At 44.1% G+C, this 14,089-nt stretch overlaps 1 protein-coding gene across 2 annotated transcripts; it reads right to left on the bottom strand.

The window, feature by feature from the left end:
• Nucleotides 1-281: 281 nt before the first annotated feature.
• On the bottom strand, nucleotides 282-13,003 carry RSL1D1 (ribosomal L1 domain containing 1). 2 transcript variants are annotated; one of them, XM_036824819.1, is made up of 9 exons: nucleotides 12,467-12,560; nucleotides 11,848-11,988; nucleotides 10,134-10,272; nucleotides 8,930-9,078; nucleotides 8,741-8,842; nucleotides 7,355-7,448; nucleotides 7,144-7,269; nucleotides 4,672-4,944; nucleotides 282-2,530 (listed from the first exon to the last, which is right to left on the bottom strand). In XM_036824819.1, the coding sequence occupies exons 2-9, from the start codon at nucleotides 11,892-11,894 to the stop codon at nucleotides 2,204-2,206; spliced, it is 1,257 nt and encodes a 418-aa protein (XP_036680714.1). In that variant the 5' UTR covers nucleotides 11,895-11,988; nucleotides 12,467-12,560; the 3' UTR covers nucleotides 282-2,203. The 2 variants fall into 2 exon arrangements, with proteins under 2 accessions (XP_036680714.1, XP_036680713.1); XM_036824818.1 differs by lacking the exon at nucleotides 12,467-12,560 and adding an exon at nucleotides 12,831-13,003 and having other exon boundaries at nucleotides 284-2,530.
• Between the last annotated feature and the right edge of the window lie 1,086 nt (nucleotides 13,004-14,089).

A 14,089-nucleotide genomic window follows, 5' to 3' on the forward strand; every position in this document is an offset into this window, starting at 1 on the left:
GACCGATGAGGGCTTCTCGCAGTTCGTAAAGTCCTAATTGGGAATCTTGGTGCTGTGACTACTAACACACTAATTGCAGGCAAGGAAAACGTAGCAAACTTAAGAGATAAAAATGTAGGTAATGCAGAACCTTCAAATATTTAATTAAATGGCAAAAGACTTCTTTGCTAATTAAACCCTAAACACCCATTAACTGAAGTACATAAAGTGTTTCTGGTCTGGTGACAAGACAATATGACTTAGCAATTTCTTTGTACTTGCATTCAAATATTTCTCAAGACTATGAAATAAAATGTAACATTTATTAAACACTTGGACAGTCTTAAATACATTCAAGGCATTTAAAATATTAAATTTTCCATGCTTATTACAGTTCCTAAAAAAAACAAATTAACTAAGATTCAATATTTCTTCAGAACAAAAACATGGCAAATTTCTTCCACCAGATCTGGTTTTGTCTATTAAATTTCTATGGCATGAAGGATGAATCCAGAAATCCCAGTGTTGACTTCCACTGAAACATAAGCCACATACTCAACCTCTTATCCCACAAAACAATGTAATTTACTGCACAGATTTCCAGTACTCCTCTTGGCCCCTGGATAGGCCATTATTGGCTCCCAGCCCTCGCAGCCATGAGGTAAGGTGCCCCCCAAACTTCTTAAGCCTTGGAAATCTAGCACCATGATTTGAACATTTTCATTACAATTCAGAATTATCTCTAACTCAACTGTGGCCTTCAACTGTCAAAAAACTATCATCCTGCTCAAGAAACTTAAATAAATCTGCTCTTTTCAACATAGAGAACTATGAGAATTTCTATAGAAGGAAACTAGACGTACAGTGGAACAGGAAGGTAAACATCTGCATCGTATTCAACAGGAACTAAGCTACAGGCCAAAGAACCACTGGGTGTTGCAAAATCTTTAGCTGGCTAGAGGATGGGATTAAAAAACCATACAGCTAACCCCAGAAAACTGTCACGGAGAGCACAGACTATATGATTAGGTAGGTAAGTTTGCCCTCAGCAAAGCAGTAGACTTAAATCTTCATCTTTGAATAAGTGAATAGTTTCTATGGTAAACAAATCAATTACACTAAACCCCTACATTAAATGTAGTATACTCAGTTTTACAAGCCTAAAAGGACAGTGGAATGAAAAACAAATTATTTTGTATTTCAGAGGCTTTCATGATTTAAAAAGCTGTCTCGACTCCTTGACTTGCTGGAGAACCATCTGAAGCTTTGATTCCTTTAGTCGTTATGTTCATGAATGGTAATTACCTTTGAAAGCATGCCTCACTTTGGCCTTTCCTACACTACAGTGACTATGTCGCTTACTATTAGAGATGCGTACCCCAATTCAAATGCAGCGAAAGGCCGAGTACCTGAAAAGTCACTTACTGCCTCAGGATATTTGACAATGACCCAAAGTTTAAGAGTCTACTCTCCCAAGCTTCCTACCCTAGAGCTGTCACATAAAAGTAAGTCTGTTTAGGGTGAGGAGGAATCTGGAGGAAGATGGAAAAGGCTTATGCCAAGACAAATATTTTCTTGCCTCCAGCGTTCAGGATTCGATCCAGTGCCTCTGTGAATGACTCCATGTTAATTTCCCCCAACAAATGTATGCTAACTCAGTGATCTGCAACCTTGGCTGACCACCATCTGGGTCCTGGAATCGATTATTTTAATTTTGATTCCAAGGCCTTTTCTAAGACCCATCTCAGCATGAGGGCCACGGCTGACTTGCATGCAGTGAGCCCGTCAGTGGCCCGCAAACAAGCTTTGGATGTGTTTGCACAGATTACTGTGATGGAGCTGTCATGTGAACAAATGGCTTAAAGCAGATGAGGAAAAGGGTCACATCATAGGCATTCAAGTAAAACCAACAAGACATGGGATGCCAATTTTATACTGAGAAACAAATGTTAACTTTAATAATAAAAAACACAACCACAGAGAAGCACTGTATTTTCCCTCTACTGCATTAGCAAATACAAAGAAGAGCAATGAAATGAATGGATTTACTTCAAACTACTGGTTCTTACACCCATGAACATGTATCAGAATTACTTGTGGAGGTTTTAAAAACTATTTAAGTCTAGGCCTCACTCAGCGGTTGCAACAGGGGTCAGGACCCAGGTATTTTTTACAAGCTCTTTAGATAGCTCTGATGAGTTTCCTGCTGGTTGAGTTTCTGATTTTAGGTTGACTGGGGTACTTTGGGTTTTTTGGGCCACTGTTTGGGGGTACGGGGAGTTTTTTTCGCAGATTTACTAGCAGTAGTGAAGAACTTGGCCTCTGGCTTTTTAGGAGTCTGTCTTGGGTCTTTTTTCCCCAGCGAAGAGGTTCTTTCTTTCTCCAACTCTTCTTTGATTCTTGCCTTCTTCCCTGGGCCTTTACCTGGGGTCTTGGGCTCCGCAGCTGCTGGGGTCTCCAAAGCTGGGGAGGCCTTTCTCTTCTTCCCATGAGGTGTGTTGGGACCAGGACTCTTCTTTGGAGACTTCTTTCCTGCAGCATCTTTTTGTGTCTAAGAAAAAGAAAAAAGTGGGTGGGGTGCGGGACAGACAACTGATGATGTTAACTCTAAGAGTTACTGTTCTTAAAATTTAGGGAACCCCTAAGAGGGAAACTGCAGCACGATGAATGAGGAATGGCTTTTTCCTCCTGCCTCAAAAACATTTTGAAAGGCAGCTGTACTCCACTATTAATGACTGTAAACAGGACCCTGGCACCTCCCTGGCCTAACCATCCTTCCTTACGGCTGGGGCGAAGGACTCCTAGAAGCAGTGGGAGCACAGTGAGCAGACCTGTGACCTAACCCTGACTCTTCTTCACCTCCAGTTGTAAATTCCTCGCATGTGGGTTAGGGCAGGGGGTTCCGAAACAGTGTGTGTGAAAACAACTGGGGTGCCTGTTAGCAAAAGGGGGGACCGTGTTCCACACCGGAAATCCCGGATTTCCCAAGCAGCCCAGATGATGTGGCTGACGAGCCGAGGACAACATCCCAGCAACGGACTGGGTCCCACGCAGAGAGAGGTTATACAGGCAAATCAACCAACAAAACTTTGCTTTTGAGTTATCATAAAACAGACGGAAATTTTGAAAAACATTGAAAATACAAAAAACTAAACTCCCTAATAACTCTACCACACAATATTAATATTATTCACTACCTTTTCCCCATGAGCATGTATGTATTTAAAAGCTGAGTATTATGCTCTTTCCCCAACTATTTCATTAGTATTTCCTAAGCACTATAAACTCGTACTAAACGTTATCTTGAATAACTTTATAAAAACTACTGCAAGGGTACATAGCATTTTCTCATTTTTGCTTCTACAGCGAACAATGCTGAAACTTTCGTACCTTTCCCCTGATCAAATTTCCTAGATGGGTTCAAAGGGCATGAACACTTCTACACTCTTTTTTAGGCCTCGCCTTGTGGCTTGTGGGATCTTAGTTCCCTGACCAGGGATCGAACCCGGGCCCCTGGCAGTGAAAGCGTTGAGTCCTAACCACTGGACCGCCAGGGAACACCCAACACTTCTACACTCTTGATGGGTATCACCCACCCAGGAAGCTATGCTTTCCACTCTTTAATTTCCAACGCATTATCTGTCAGTCCCATTATAACAAATACAGCTTACTTTTTCTAGAAACAATTATACTGCCTATAGTTAATATACTGATCAACATTAATTTCAAGTATATTAAAAAAAAAACCTCACTAGCAGTTTGGGGACACTGTAAAAGGAATATTTCACTAGCAGAGGAAAATTATAACTCTGTTGAAGACGTTAAGGATTACTGTGAGGAAAGAATACATAATAGGTAAAGTGCAGTAACAGCCCTGGGTTGACCCTAACGGGCTGTGCCGAGGGGTCATGAGTCTCATGCACACATGGTGAGGGCAGCCCTCTAGTCTCTTAGGGACCCATTTCTCCCCTTATTTTCAAGAGGTCTCCCCCCAATAGTTGGATGGATACTATGAGTATGAGCAAAAACATTATCAAAATGGGAATTCCCTGGCAGTCCAGTGGTTAGGAGTCAGCGCTTTCACTGCCATGGGTCTGCGGTCGATCCCTGGTTGGGGAACTAAGATCCCGCAAGCCTCGTGGTGCGGCCAAACAAACAATACGAAAACAAAAAAACATTATCAAAGCACCCCAAAATAAAAAAACTCAGTTCCTTTAAATCACCTCCTCTGAAACCCAACAAGTCAGATTTCTGTAAGAACCATGCACGGTGGGGTGTTTGAAAGGTTTCAGAGGCAGAATCCAGCACCCAAGTTTCCCTTGGTAAATTTTCTGAAACTAATTATGTGGTGACTGAGGACTCACCTTCAGAAACTGAACCTGCTTTTCAAAACCACAGGCAACGTTTTTTAGAATTATTAATATGGCCGAGTCTCCCTTGATTCCAAGGTACACGAAAGGCTGTGCTGACTGCACATCGCTTCACTATTTACGAGGGGGACAGAGTCAGTCAGGGGTTCTTGGGATTTACCCTAATAGTTTTCATCCATGACTTCACAGTCTCTGGTAGAACAGATTTCTATAAACAATGCCTCCCAGCCGCACAGCACTTCCCGTCCCTCACCAAGTGCCTGCCTGGCACACGGAGCCCCGGAATCCGTCCATGATGGATATTAAATATTAATGAAAATACCTTTACGCTTCTTGCAGCTGGCGTTTCCTTCACTGGTACCAGCAGTGGGATTTCATCTTCAGACTCGTCTTGAGCTTTAGGGGGGGCGCTCACCCCACCGGTCTCCTTCTGGGGTCCACGGTCCTGGGCTGGAGCACCACCAGTTTTGGGGGCCGGTGCATCTGTAGTCGGGGCTGGTGCAGCCTTTCCAGCCTGTTTCATAAGCTTCTTGTCTCCTTTCTTCTCCTGCTGTCTTTTAAGACGTTCTTTCTTCTTTTGGCTTTTCTTTGCTACCTACGATAAAAAAAAACAAGCATAATTTTAATGGCGGACTCTTTTGTTGGTGAATAAATGGCACAGACTTAGCACGTGCAGTCAGGTCATCCATAAGCTCCCTGAAAGGGCCTTGACCTGTACAAGATCCAAGCAGATGAGTCCCATTGCTAGCACTTGAACCCCAACTGTTTTGTTGCAGAGTCCCAGCCAAAGATGCATTTTATGTGGTAAATTATATTCAAACCTGGGTAGCTGAAGTGTGTAGTCACCAGCTGTGTGGAAGTCAACCTCATTTACAAGTGAGTTACGAATAATCCAGAATTGTATAGTATGTGATGTGTTGAACTTCCATATATGCAGGTTCCACATCTGCAGATTCAACCAAATGTGAATCAAAAATATTCAAGGGAAAAAAAAATTCCAAAAAGTTCCAAAAAGCGAAACTTAAATTTGCTGCACTCTGACAACTATTTACATAGCACTCACATTGTATTAGGTGTAAGTAATCTAAAGATGATTTAAAGGAGGTCCAGTGGTTAAGACTCTGTGCTCCTGGGAGTGCTGGGGGCCCGGGTTCGATCCCTGGTTGGGGAACTAGATCCGGGATGCCGCAACTAAAGATCCCGCACGAGGCAACAGAGATCCCGCGTGCCGCAATTAAGACCCGGAGCAGCTACATAGCTAGCTAGCTAGCTAAACAGATGGATAGATAAATAAATATTAAGGAAAAAAAAAAGATGATTTAAAGGACGCCAGAGGATGTGTGTAGTTTATGTGCAAATACTATGCTGGCTTATATAAGGGACTTTAGCACCCACAAATTTTGGCATCCTTGGGGGGGATCCTGGAACTAATCCTCCCATGTATGAGATGGGTGACTGTACATCTCCATGAAGCTGCTACAAAAACGAAATACTCTGATATTTTTTTCCTGCCTGAGTTTGTGGTTGAGAGTTAACACAGTAGCAAGTTTACATAGCTAGAGGTCCATTATCCTTATCACAGAGTACGTTAGATAACATCATAATTATGACAAAATTCCATTTTAACCAGCAATTCCAACATTGTCACAAAGCCTTCAACTGAATCTGACAAACAGCAAAAAATTCAGACTTCTTGTTTCCAGTAACAGCAGTTTATGTTATTTTGGATTATGAAAACAAGTAAAAAGTAGGGTAAAATATTAACAACTTTTTTCATAAAAGCACCGATGAGCTGATTACGCTGTAAGAAACGTTTGCCCCGAGAGTATTTGCTGATCCCTAACTTTTAACAGCCGTTACGACTGGGCACAGGAGGGCAGGGGTGTGAAGTGGAGAAATCAAATCCTAATGTCCATACCAGGCAGGGATTCTAAGTAAAAACCTTGTTACAATAAGCTGGGACACCAATGAGTTGGATCCTCAGGGTAGAGATGAACGGGGGGCAGAGCCGTGAAGATCTGTCACCGTGGGTGGATTTGAATCATTCAGGGAACCTCAAGCCTTGAATGTGCTTCTAGGTGGTTCTGGGCTGAGAGTGCCCCAAGGTGCCTGGCTGCCGTAAGTCTAAATCCTCTCGGGAAAGATCTTCATCCCACCCCTCAAGTTAGTTCTACAAATAATTTTCCAAATGGACTATCCATGATACAGTCCACAATAACTAAGTACATAGGCACCAGCAGGTAGAGACAACCCGCTGCATCACCAAGACGCCTAACGGTTTGAATTATCAGACAATAAAGCAACTATGCTTAATGTGTTCCAAGAATTAAGACAAACTGGAAGACTATTTATAGATAACAGGAAACCAAAAAAAGGTAACGATAATTTGAAAAAGAACAAAACACAGAACTTCTAGAAGACAAAAAATTAAAAGACTGAGTCTAAAAACTCATTGGACACATGGATGAACATGGCTGGAGAAAGACCAAATAAACTAGGAGATTGGTCCAGCCAATAGCAAAAAGTTCCATTTTCTCTCATGCGGCTTTCTGCAATATTACCAGCAGCACTGAAAACCTACAAACCAAAACCAAGAGGTATGTCAGCCTCATACGATCTTGAATTTCGCCCATAAATAACCGTGTATCAATACTGCACAGACTCGATTTCGGTTTTCCTCTTCCTCTCAGCTCCTCTTGCCACTGCACAGGCCCCTTCTGAGCCTTTGTTCTCTCTTCCTGGGCTGCGCTTACAGCCTTGATTAAGCCTGCCTGGGATGTGAACTTCTACTCACCTTTTTCTTCTGACTTTGTGTGCGTAGTCCCCTGGCTTCACCACGACTGCTGACAAAAGAAGAAAAGACAGGCAGGGAAACCGATCTCTCAGTCTTCACGTACAAGAGCTTCACGCTCTCCCACTTCTGAAACAGAGAGAAGAGTAACATCATCCGTAGGTGTTTTGTTCCTTTAAACGAACGGCCAATGGAAGCATCTGCGAGACCGTACCTCCGGCAGTTTCTGTGAAAGCCTTTTTGTGACGGCAACAACGTTTTCGACGATGTGCTGAACTTGCATCCCAGTGTGACCGATGCGGATGGTACTGAAATTTAATAAAGCGTTATACACAGAGAGCTGAAAAAATAACTTGGTTTTCAAAATAAAGCATAAGCAGGTATGTGAGAAATACAAATACACAATCCTAAAAAAAATTTTTTTTAATGTAAAATCATTGAAATCTTTAGGTTCTAAATTTATTTTAAAGGAACATGATCATCCTTCATGTTCTAGAAATGCCCTCCTCCTGAAATATGCCCTACCATCAAGAGGTGATCGAGGAGCTGGCACCTAACCGTGTAAGGCTGGGAGGGTCAGTGGGGAGGGCCAAAGGGAGTTCTACCTTCATTCTGGAAAACACAGGTCACTGAGTCAGCCCTCAGGCTTTCCTGAGGGCAATTACCCCCAGCAGTGGCTGTTCTGAAAAGAACCACCCCCAGGAGGACTGCTTGCTACCTTTATAGCTCCACTGCCCTGACGCAGCGGCCACCTCTAAAACGAACAGTTGCTCGTGTAATAGCGTCTTCTGGCCAAGAGCAAAACCATCCCCTCAGCTGGAGCAGGGGGCTGCCGCAAGCCAACGGGGAAGCCCAGAAGTGCCCACTGCTCAGCCACTGGGGCCGCTGGTCCTGGCAGCCCCCGCTCTCCCTACCATGGGAGCTGAAAGGCAGGCTGGCTGTTGGCAGGATGAGTGCAGAATGAGGATGAGACGGGCTGATGCTCCCACCTCCCTCCAGCCAAAGACGGGGCTCTGCCCACTCTGTGTGCCCGCTGTCACTGACCTGCAGGTACACCCTGAACCAGGCTTATTCTCCTGTTTTCCTGAACATCTAAAGGTGCCCTGTACAGGCACTTCCCTGGTGGTCCAGTGGTTGAGACTCCACGCTCACAAGGCAGGGGGTGCGGGTTCAATCCCTGGTTGGGGAACTAAGATCCCACATGCTGCATGGCACATCCAAAAAATTACAAAAAAAAAAAAAAAGGATGCCCATCCAGTACAGTAAAAACCAGCAGACGTGCCTTTTAAAATTTAAGTCAGTTAAAATCAGGTAAAGTTAGAAATTCAGATCCTCAGCTGCGGAAGCCACGTTTCAAGTGCTCAGCAGCCATCTGTGGCTCATTCTTCCGCATGAGACTACACAGCTATAGACCATCTCCACCACTGTGGAAAGTTCTGGAGGGCAGCACTGTTCTAGAGAATTGAATACTTCTAAAGAATGAATTTTAGTTTTAACAGAAGAGTCTGGTTTCATTAACACTATCTTATTTTAAAAAGTTTATAAAATCATTACTAAATATAAAATGAAACAGAGGCACACCTTAACGCCTTTTACCTACCTGCAAGAACCACTTTTAGAGATGTTTAAGACAGTTCCCCCTACACAGTCACTGATCTCTCTGGACAAATCCTTGGCCTGAAGGTTTACAGGTACTGGAACTCTGAAACAATACAAAGGCATTTACAGCAGCACATACACACCCATAAATTTCACGCTACTAAAGTCCGGTCGTTGCTGAGAAACTTACTTCTTTCTGTTGTAGAAATGTCTCCCGAGGTGTGAGGGTAAGAGCCGCCTGATTCTGGCATCCGTAATGAAGAAGTCGAAACTACCCAAGAGGCGGAGCTTAGCTTCATAGGCTTTATATTCCTTTTTTAAAGTTCGGAGGGGGATAATCTAGAAAATTGTAAAAACATGAATCGTATATACAAACAGAAACAGACTCACAGACATAGAAAACAAACTTATGGTTACCAAAGGGAGGGGAGGGACAAATTAGGAGTCTGGGATCAACAGATACAAACTACTGTACATAAAATAGATAAGCAACATGGATTTACTGTACAGCACAGGAAACTATATCCAATATCTTGTAATAACCTATAAGAGAATATAATCTGCAAAATAAACAAACAAAAAACCCTGAATCACTATGCTGTACACCTGAAACTAACAATACTGTACACCAACTATACTTTGATAAAAAAGAGAGAGAGAAAAAAAGGTATAAAAACAAAAAATTAAGAATCTGAACAACAAGAAGAAGAAATACTGGGGCAATTTTATTTGGATTTAAAATGCCCTGGAGTCACAGTTTAGTGAACATGTGAGTATCTAAAACAGCACAGGCACAGGGCAAATGAGTCGGGACCCTCACCTAAAGAAACCGCACCAATGACTACAAAAAGGGGGAGGGGTGCCAAGTCAGAGGCAAACCCAGGATGCTCTGGAAGGAGAGAGAAGTGACACAACGGAGCAGCGTTCTGTAAAATCTTCAACATATAATCATTACTGATGCATGTGTTGAGCTTTCAGGTCAACACACCTCAACAGCCCATCCGTCACAGGGAAGAGGGAATACGCCCTCCCTAAAGCCAATGAGAATTAAATTAAAAAGAGAAAATTAAGTTAAAAAGGAATGTATTACTTGTCACTTCTTCAATTGAATCCAATCTTTTAGTTGTCTTGAAAATATTAACCTGCTCCCTACCCGAGAAATGTTTTTTTTTCCCATAACAGATTTTATTGAACACGATAGATCTAAAATACCATATTTAACTGTAATTTATAGAAATTATTTTATATTCTTTTTCCATATTAAATCCTTAAGATCCAGTGTTTGTGTTACATCTTAATTCTGACTAGCCACGTATCAAGTGCTTAATGCCACGTGTGGCTAGCTGCTACCATGATAGACAGCTTAGCATTGGTCAGTTACAGCTATTCATTACCTGAGAAATGGTTTTAACTCCATGCTTGTTCAAAAGCTTCTTATAAAAACGTTCTGTCTGTTCGGGAGTTAAATTAGGTTCATCTTTGGTAAATAAACAGATATCTGCTAAATCTGATCGAATACCATGAGGCAAGGACCTGCAAAATGCATGAGAAGGAACCAAGGAATAAAGCATTATAACTGATAACATGTATGTTTATATCCCACAGAATACACAATAAATTCACTGTCATTTCAATAAACTTCATTCACGCTTTTTAAGCAAATACACTACTGAGAACATTTAAAAATATATCTAGTTTTCAGTGGTACAGAGGAGAGATTTAACATTCAAATACTAAATCACCACAAATATCTGCAGGCCAAAACATCAACTAATATTTGGGATACAATTAAGACTTAAAATATAATCAAAGATACTCAAAATACTGCACATGTAATTATTATTATTTTACGTGTTGCTATATAGGTACACGTACTACCGTGTGCTAGAATAATCTAGTTTCATCAGGACAGTTCTGATTCAGAACTCTACCTTGCAGAAACCCCTGGGCTCCATAAACATAACTCTCAACACCTGAAACAGAAAACGGAGCAAACCTACAGGGAGCAGCAAACATGAATTATGTTGAGTCTCAAAAAGGTTTAGCTCACTTCCTAGGCCTACATGTGCTGAGGAAACACTTCCTTAGTTTAAGAAGAGAGCAATCCACAGTAGCAGGACTTGGCAAACGAGATGGCAAGTGGCAGAAATCACCAAGAGGTGAGCAGTTGGAAAAATACCCGGAGAAAGTAAGGGCTTTCCAGAAGCAAAAACCCGCCTGGGCAGAGGTATGGAATAAAGAATGCACCCAGATACATAAAGCAATAACTAAGGCAATCTGGCTGGGGCAGTTTGTGAGGATGAGTTAAGAGAGAGTCTGAGGGTCAAAAGGGTCTTTCCAATTTGTAATCATTCTTAACCTCTATCCCCCACCTTTATGGGCAAAAGAAAAAGAAACTATCCCACACACTGCTTTCTATAGCACAGCTGGCTTTTTAACACCCAGGGAATGAGAGACTCCACAGAGAGGCAGGGTTACCAGACAGAATATAGGAAATCCAGTTAAATTTGAACCATTTTTAAGTATAATTATGTCCCCAACATTACATGGGACCTACTTATCTAAAAAAATTGCTTGTATTTTTATTTGCTGAATCTGACAACTCTGCAGAGAGGGCATCTCTCACCTACGAGTCCTAGCAATAAGAATGTGCAATCACCATGGGTTTTTCTCTCTTAGGAAATCACTGCCAAATTTTTAATTGTCCTCTGTATAAAGGAGTGAGTTCAGGACCTCAGGAATTTTAGCTTGCAACTATCTTGACATGGAAAGATAACAGATTCTATGAAAGTATGGAAGCTGTTTCATTTAGTCTAACCTCTGTCCTCCTCAAAAACCAGGTTTTCAGATTCAATAGAACAGCTTAGGTCAACCGTCCACCAAACATCCAGAAAACTGGTGACATGTCTAGAAAACTTAAGCACATCTGAATCCTAGAAAAATTTAAGAATGTCTGAAGACCTATGGTTTTTGGGGGGCACAATTATTTCAACTCAACGTATCCTGAGTTTGCAAAGTTTCCACCAGAAACTAAGCTGCCGATTGTTAAAGTTCCACGGAATGGGCCAAGCAGATAAAAAAAGCAAAGGGTAGAAAATCAGAACTTACAATCTGACCCTCAGTTCTTTACTTGGAATTTTCCATAATACCACCATTAAAAAGAAATTTTCATTCTCATTCAAAAGCAATCCATTTGCGTTTTTTCCTGGATCTGGAATGTGCCAACAGAGCTTCTACTGCCTTTTTAATCTGCAAGGTGGAGATACACAAATAAATTACATCTCAATCGAATTTAAAACTTGCCCCCGCCCCAGAATTTGTCCCTGATCAATTTCTATTTTTAGCAGGTAACCTCCACAATCGTATCCATTAGGATCCTGCAATTTGTAATCAGAGGATGTAGCCACCTAAGTATCCGCTAATAGCATCGTCTACAGAAACGAGCCTCTTCTATATAAAACACTGAGACAGGGGAACGTGCTTCCCCTGCCCTGGATGATGAAGGCAGTAATGCCAATAAAAGCGCAATACACCTGCATCTAGCATTTCCTGAGCGCTTATTATGTGCCAGGCTCCCTGGTTACCGCGCTTTAGGTGCATCACCCTCCTCTCAGAGCCCATTTTAAATACGAAGTTACTGAGGCTGGTAAAAATCAAGCGACTTGGCCAAAGTCAAAGGCAGGGAAGCACAGCCAGGTGGCCCTCACCCCAGGATCCCAAGTTATACCTGCAATCCAACTCAAGATAAGGGACTTCCTGGTGTCCAGTGGTTAGGACCTCCGCGCTTCCACCGCAGGGGGCACAGGTTCGATCCCCGGTCGGGGAACTAGAATCCCGCAAGCCACGCGGAGCGGCCAAAAAAAAAAAAATCCAACTCAAGAAGCCCCAGGCCGCAGGGCTGGAGGAGGCGGGCGCCTACCCGCGAGTACAAAAGCAGCGGGCGAGCCGAGGGCACCGCGAACGCGCGACCCTCCCAAAGCTCCGGAGGCCGCCCACACCGGCGCGGAGCCCGCTTTCCTTCCGCACCCCCGCGCCTCCCCCAAGGCCACGGCCATCCCGCTTCCGAATGCCCCTCCCCAGAGACCACTCACCTGCTCTTTCGTCCAGCTGCTCCAGGCCGACAGGGGTCGCTGGAGTCGAAGCTTAAGTTGCGGCTGAGGTTGACGGTGGGGTAAAGAGCCGAGGCCTCCATTTCGCGTTCACCCTCGTGGAGACGCGCATTCCGGATCCCGGGAGCTGGTTCCTGAGGCGCACGCGCGAAACCAGGCCCGTAGCCGGAAGTCGGGGGGCGGGGACTAGACCCTCCCGTCACTTCCGGGAGCGCGGGGTCGAGTTCCTGGGCGTTGCGGCGTCAGAGTTTGGCGGGCGCGAGCAAACTGAGGTAGGTATTCGCCCCGCCTGTGGTCTGTCACTTCCCAGAGAGATTGCCTCTCTTTCTCTTCTGTTCCCGGTGTCTGTGAGGCGCGGGGAGCAGCCTTGCGACATCTCGTTCTCACTTTTCCACGGAAGAAATCGAGCGCCTGGAGGCGGGAGACGAGGCCTGTCCGCCCACCCGCTGGGGCCACCTGCTGTCAGTGGACCGCCCCCCTCTCCCCAACTTTAGGCTGGCGGCGTGGGGCGTGGGGAGCGCGGGGAGTGCGGCCTCATCACCCACCTGCCGACTGACCTTGGGCGAACCTAGTCACCGTCCCCGCCACGGCCAGGGTGGCGGGCCCCTCCCCGCTGGCTGGTGAAGATTCCGTGGCCTCGTGCGCGGGAAACACCAGGCGCGTCGTTAAGCGTGTGGAGGCCCGAGCGGTGGGCCGGAGCCAGTCTCCTGAGCTTCGGGGCTTACAGAGGCGGGAGGTAAGAGCACGTACACGTAAAGGTGCAGGCTGGAGAACGGGAGGACGCCTCCCTTCCTCCCCATGGCCCCAGAGGTGACCACTGTTACCTGTTTCTCCTGGAGCCTTCCAGGGGTGTTGTAGGCATGTTTAGGAAATACTTATACTTCTTTCTCTTTAGCGATGGCTGGGTTTCAATTTTCTTTTCTTTGTTTTTTAAACACAAGTAGTAGCCTGTACGGCCATTGTTCTGTACGTTGCCGTTTCCTCTTAATATATCTTGGAGGTTGTCCAAGTCAGTACCTAAGGCTGTGCCTCTTTTTAACAGCCGTATGGCCTTTCACCATGTAGATAAACAAGAGGTAATTTAGGAGCTTTTGATGGGTATTCAGGGTGGTTCTTGTGCAATTAGCTACAGAAGATTTTGAGAGATCAAAGAATGGGAGTAGGATGCTTTCCGTGTCAGTTGCTTACAAAGAAATGCTCCTTCCATATTGCCAAAGCTGGAGGAAGGGGTGTTTTGCTGC

The sequence above is a fragment of the Balaenoptera musculus genome, chromosome 15, assembly GCF_009873245.2.
Source record: "Balaenoptera musculus isolate JJ_BM4_2016_0621 chromosome 15, mBalMus1.pri.v3, whole genome shotgun sequence".
NCBI classification, from domain to species: Eukaryota; Metazoa; Chordata; class Mammalia; order Artiodactyla; family Balaenopteridae; genus Balaenoptera; species Balaenoptera musculus.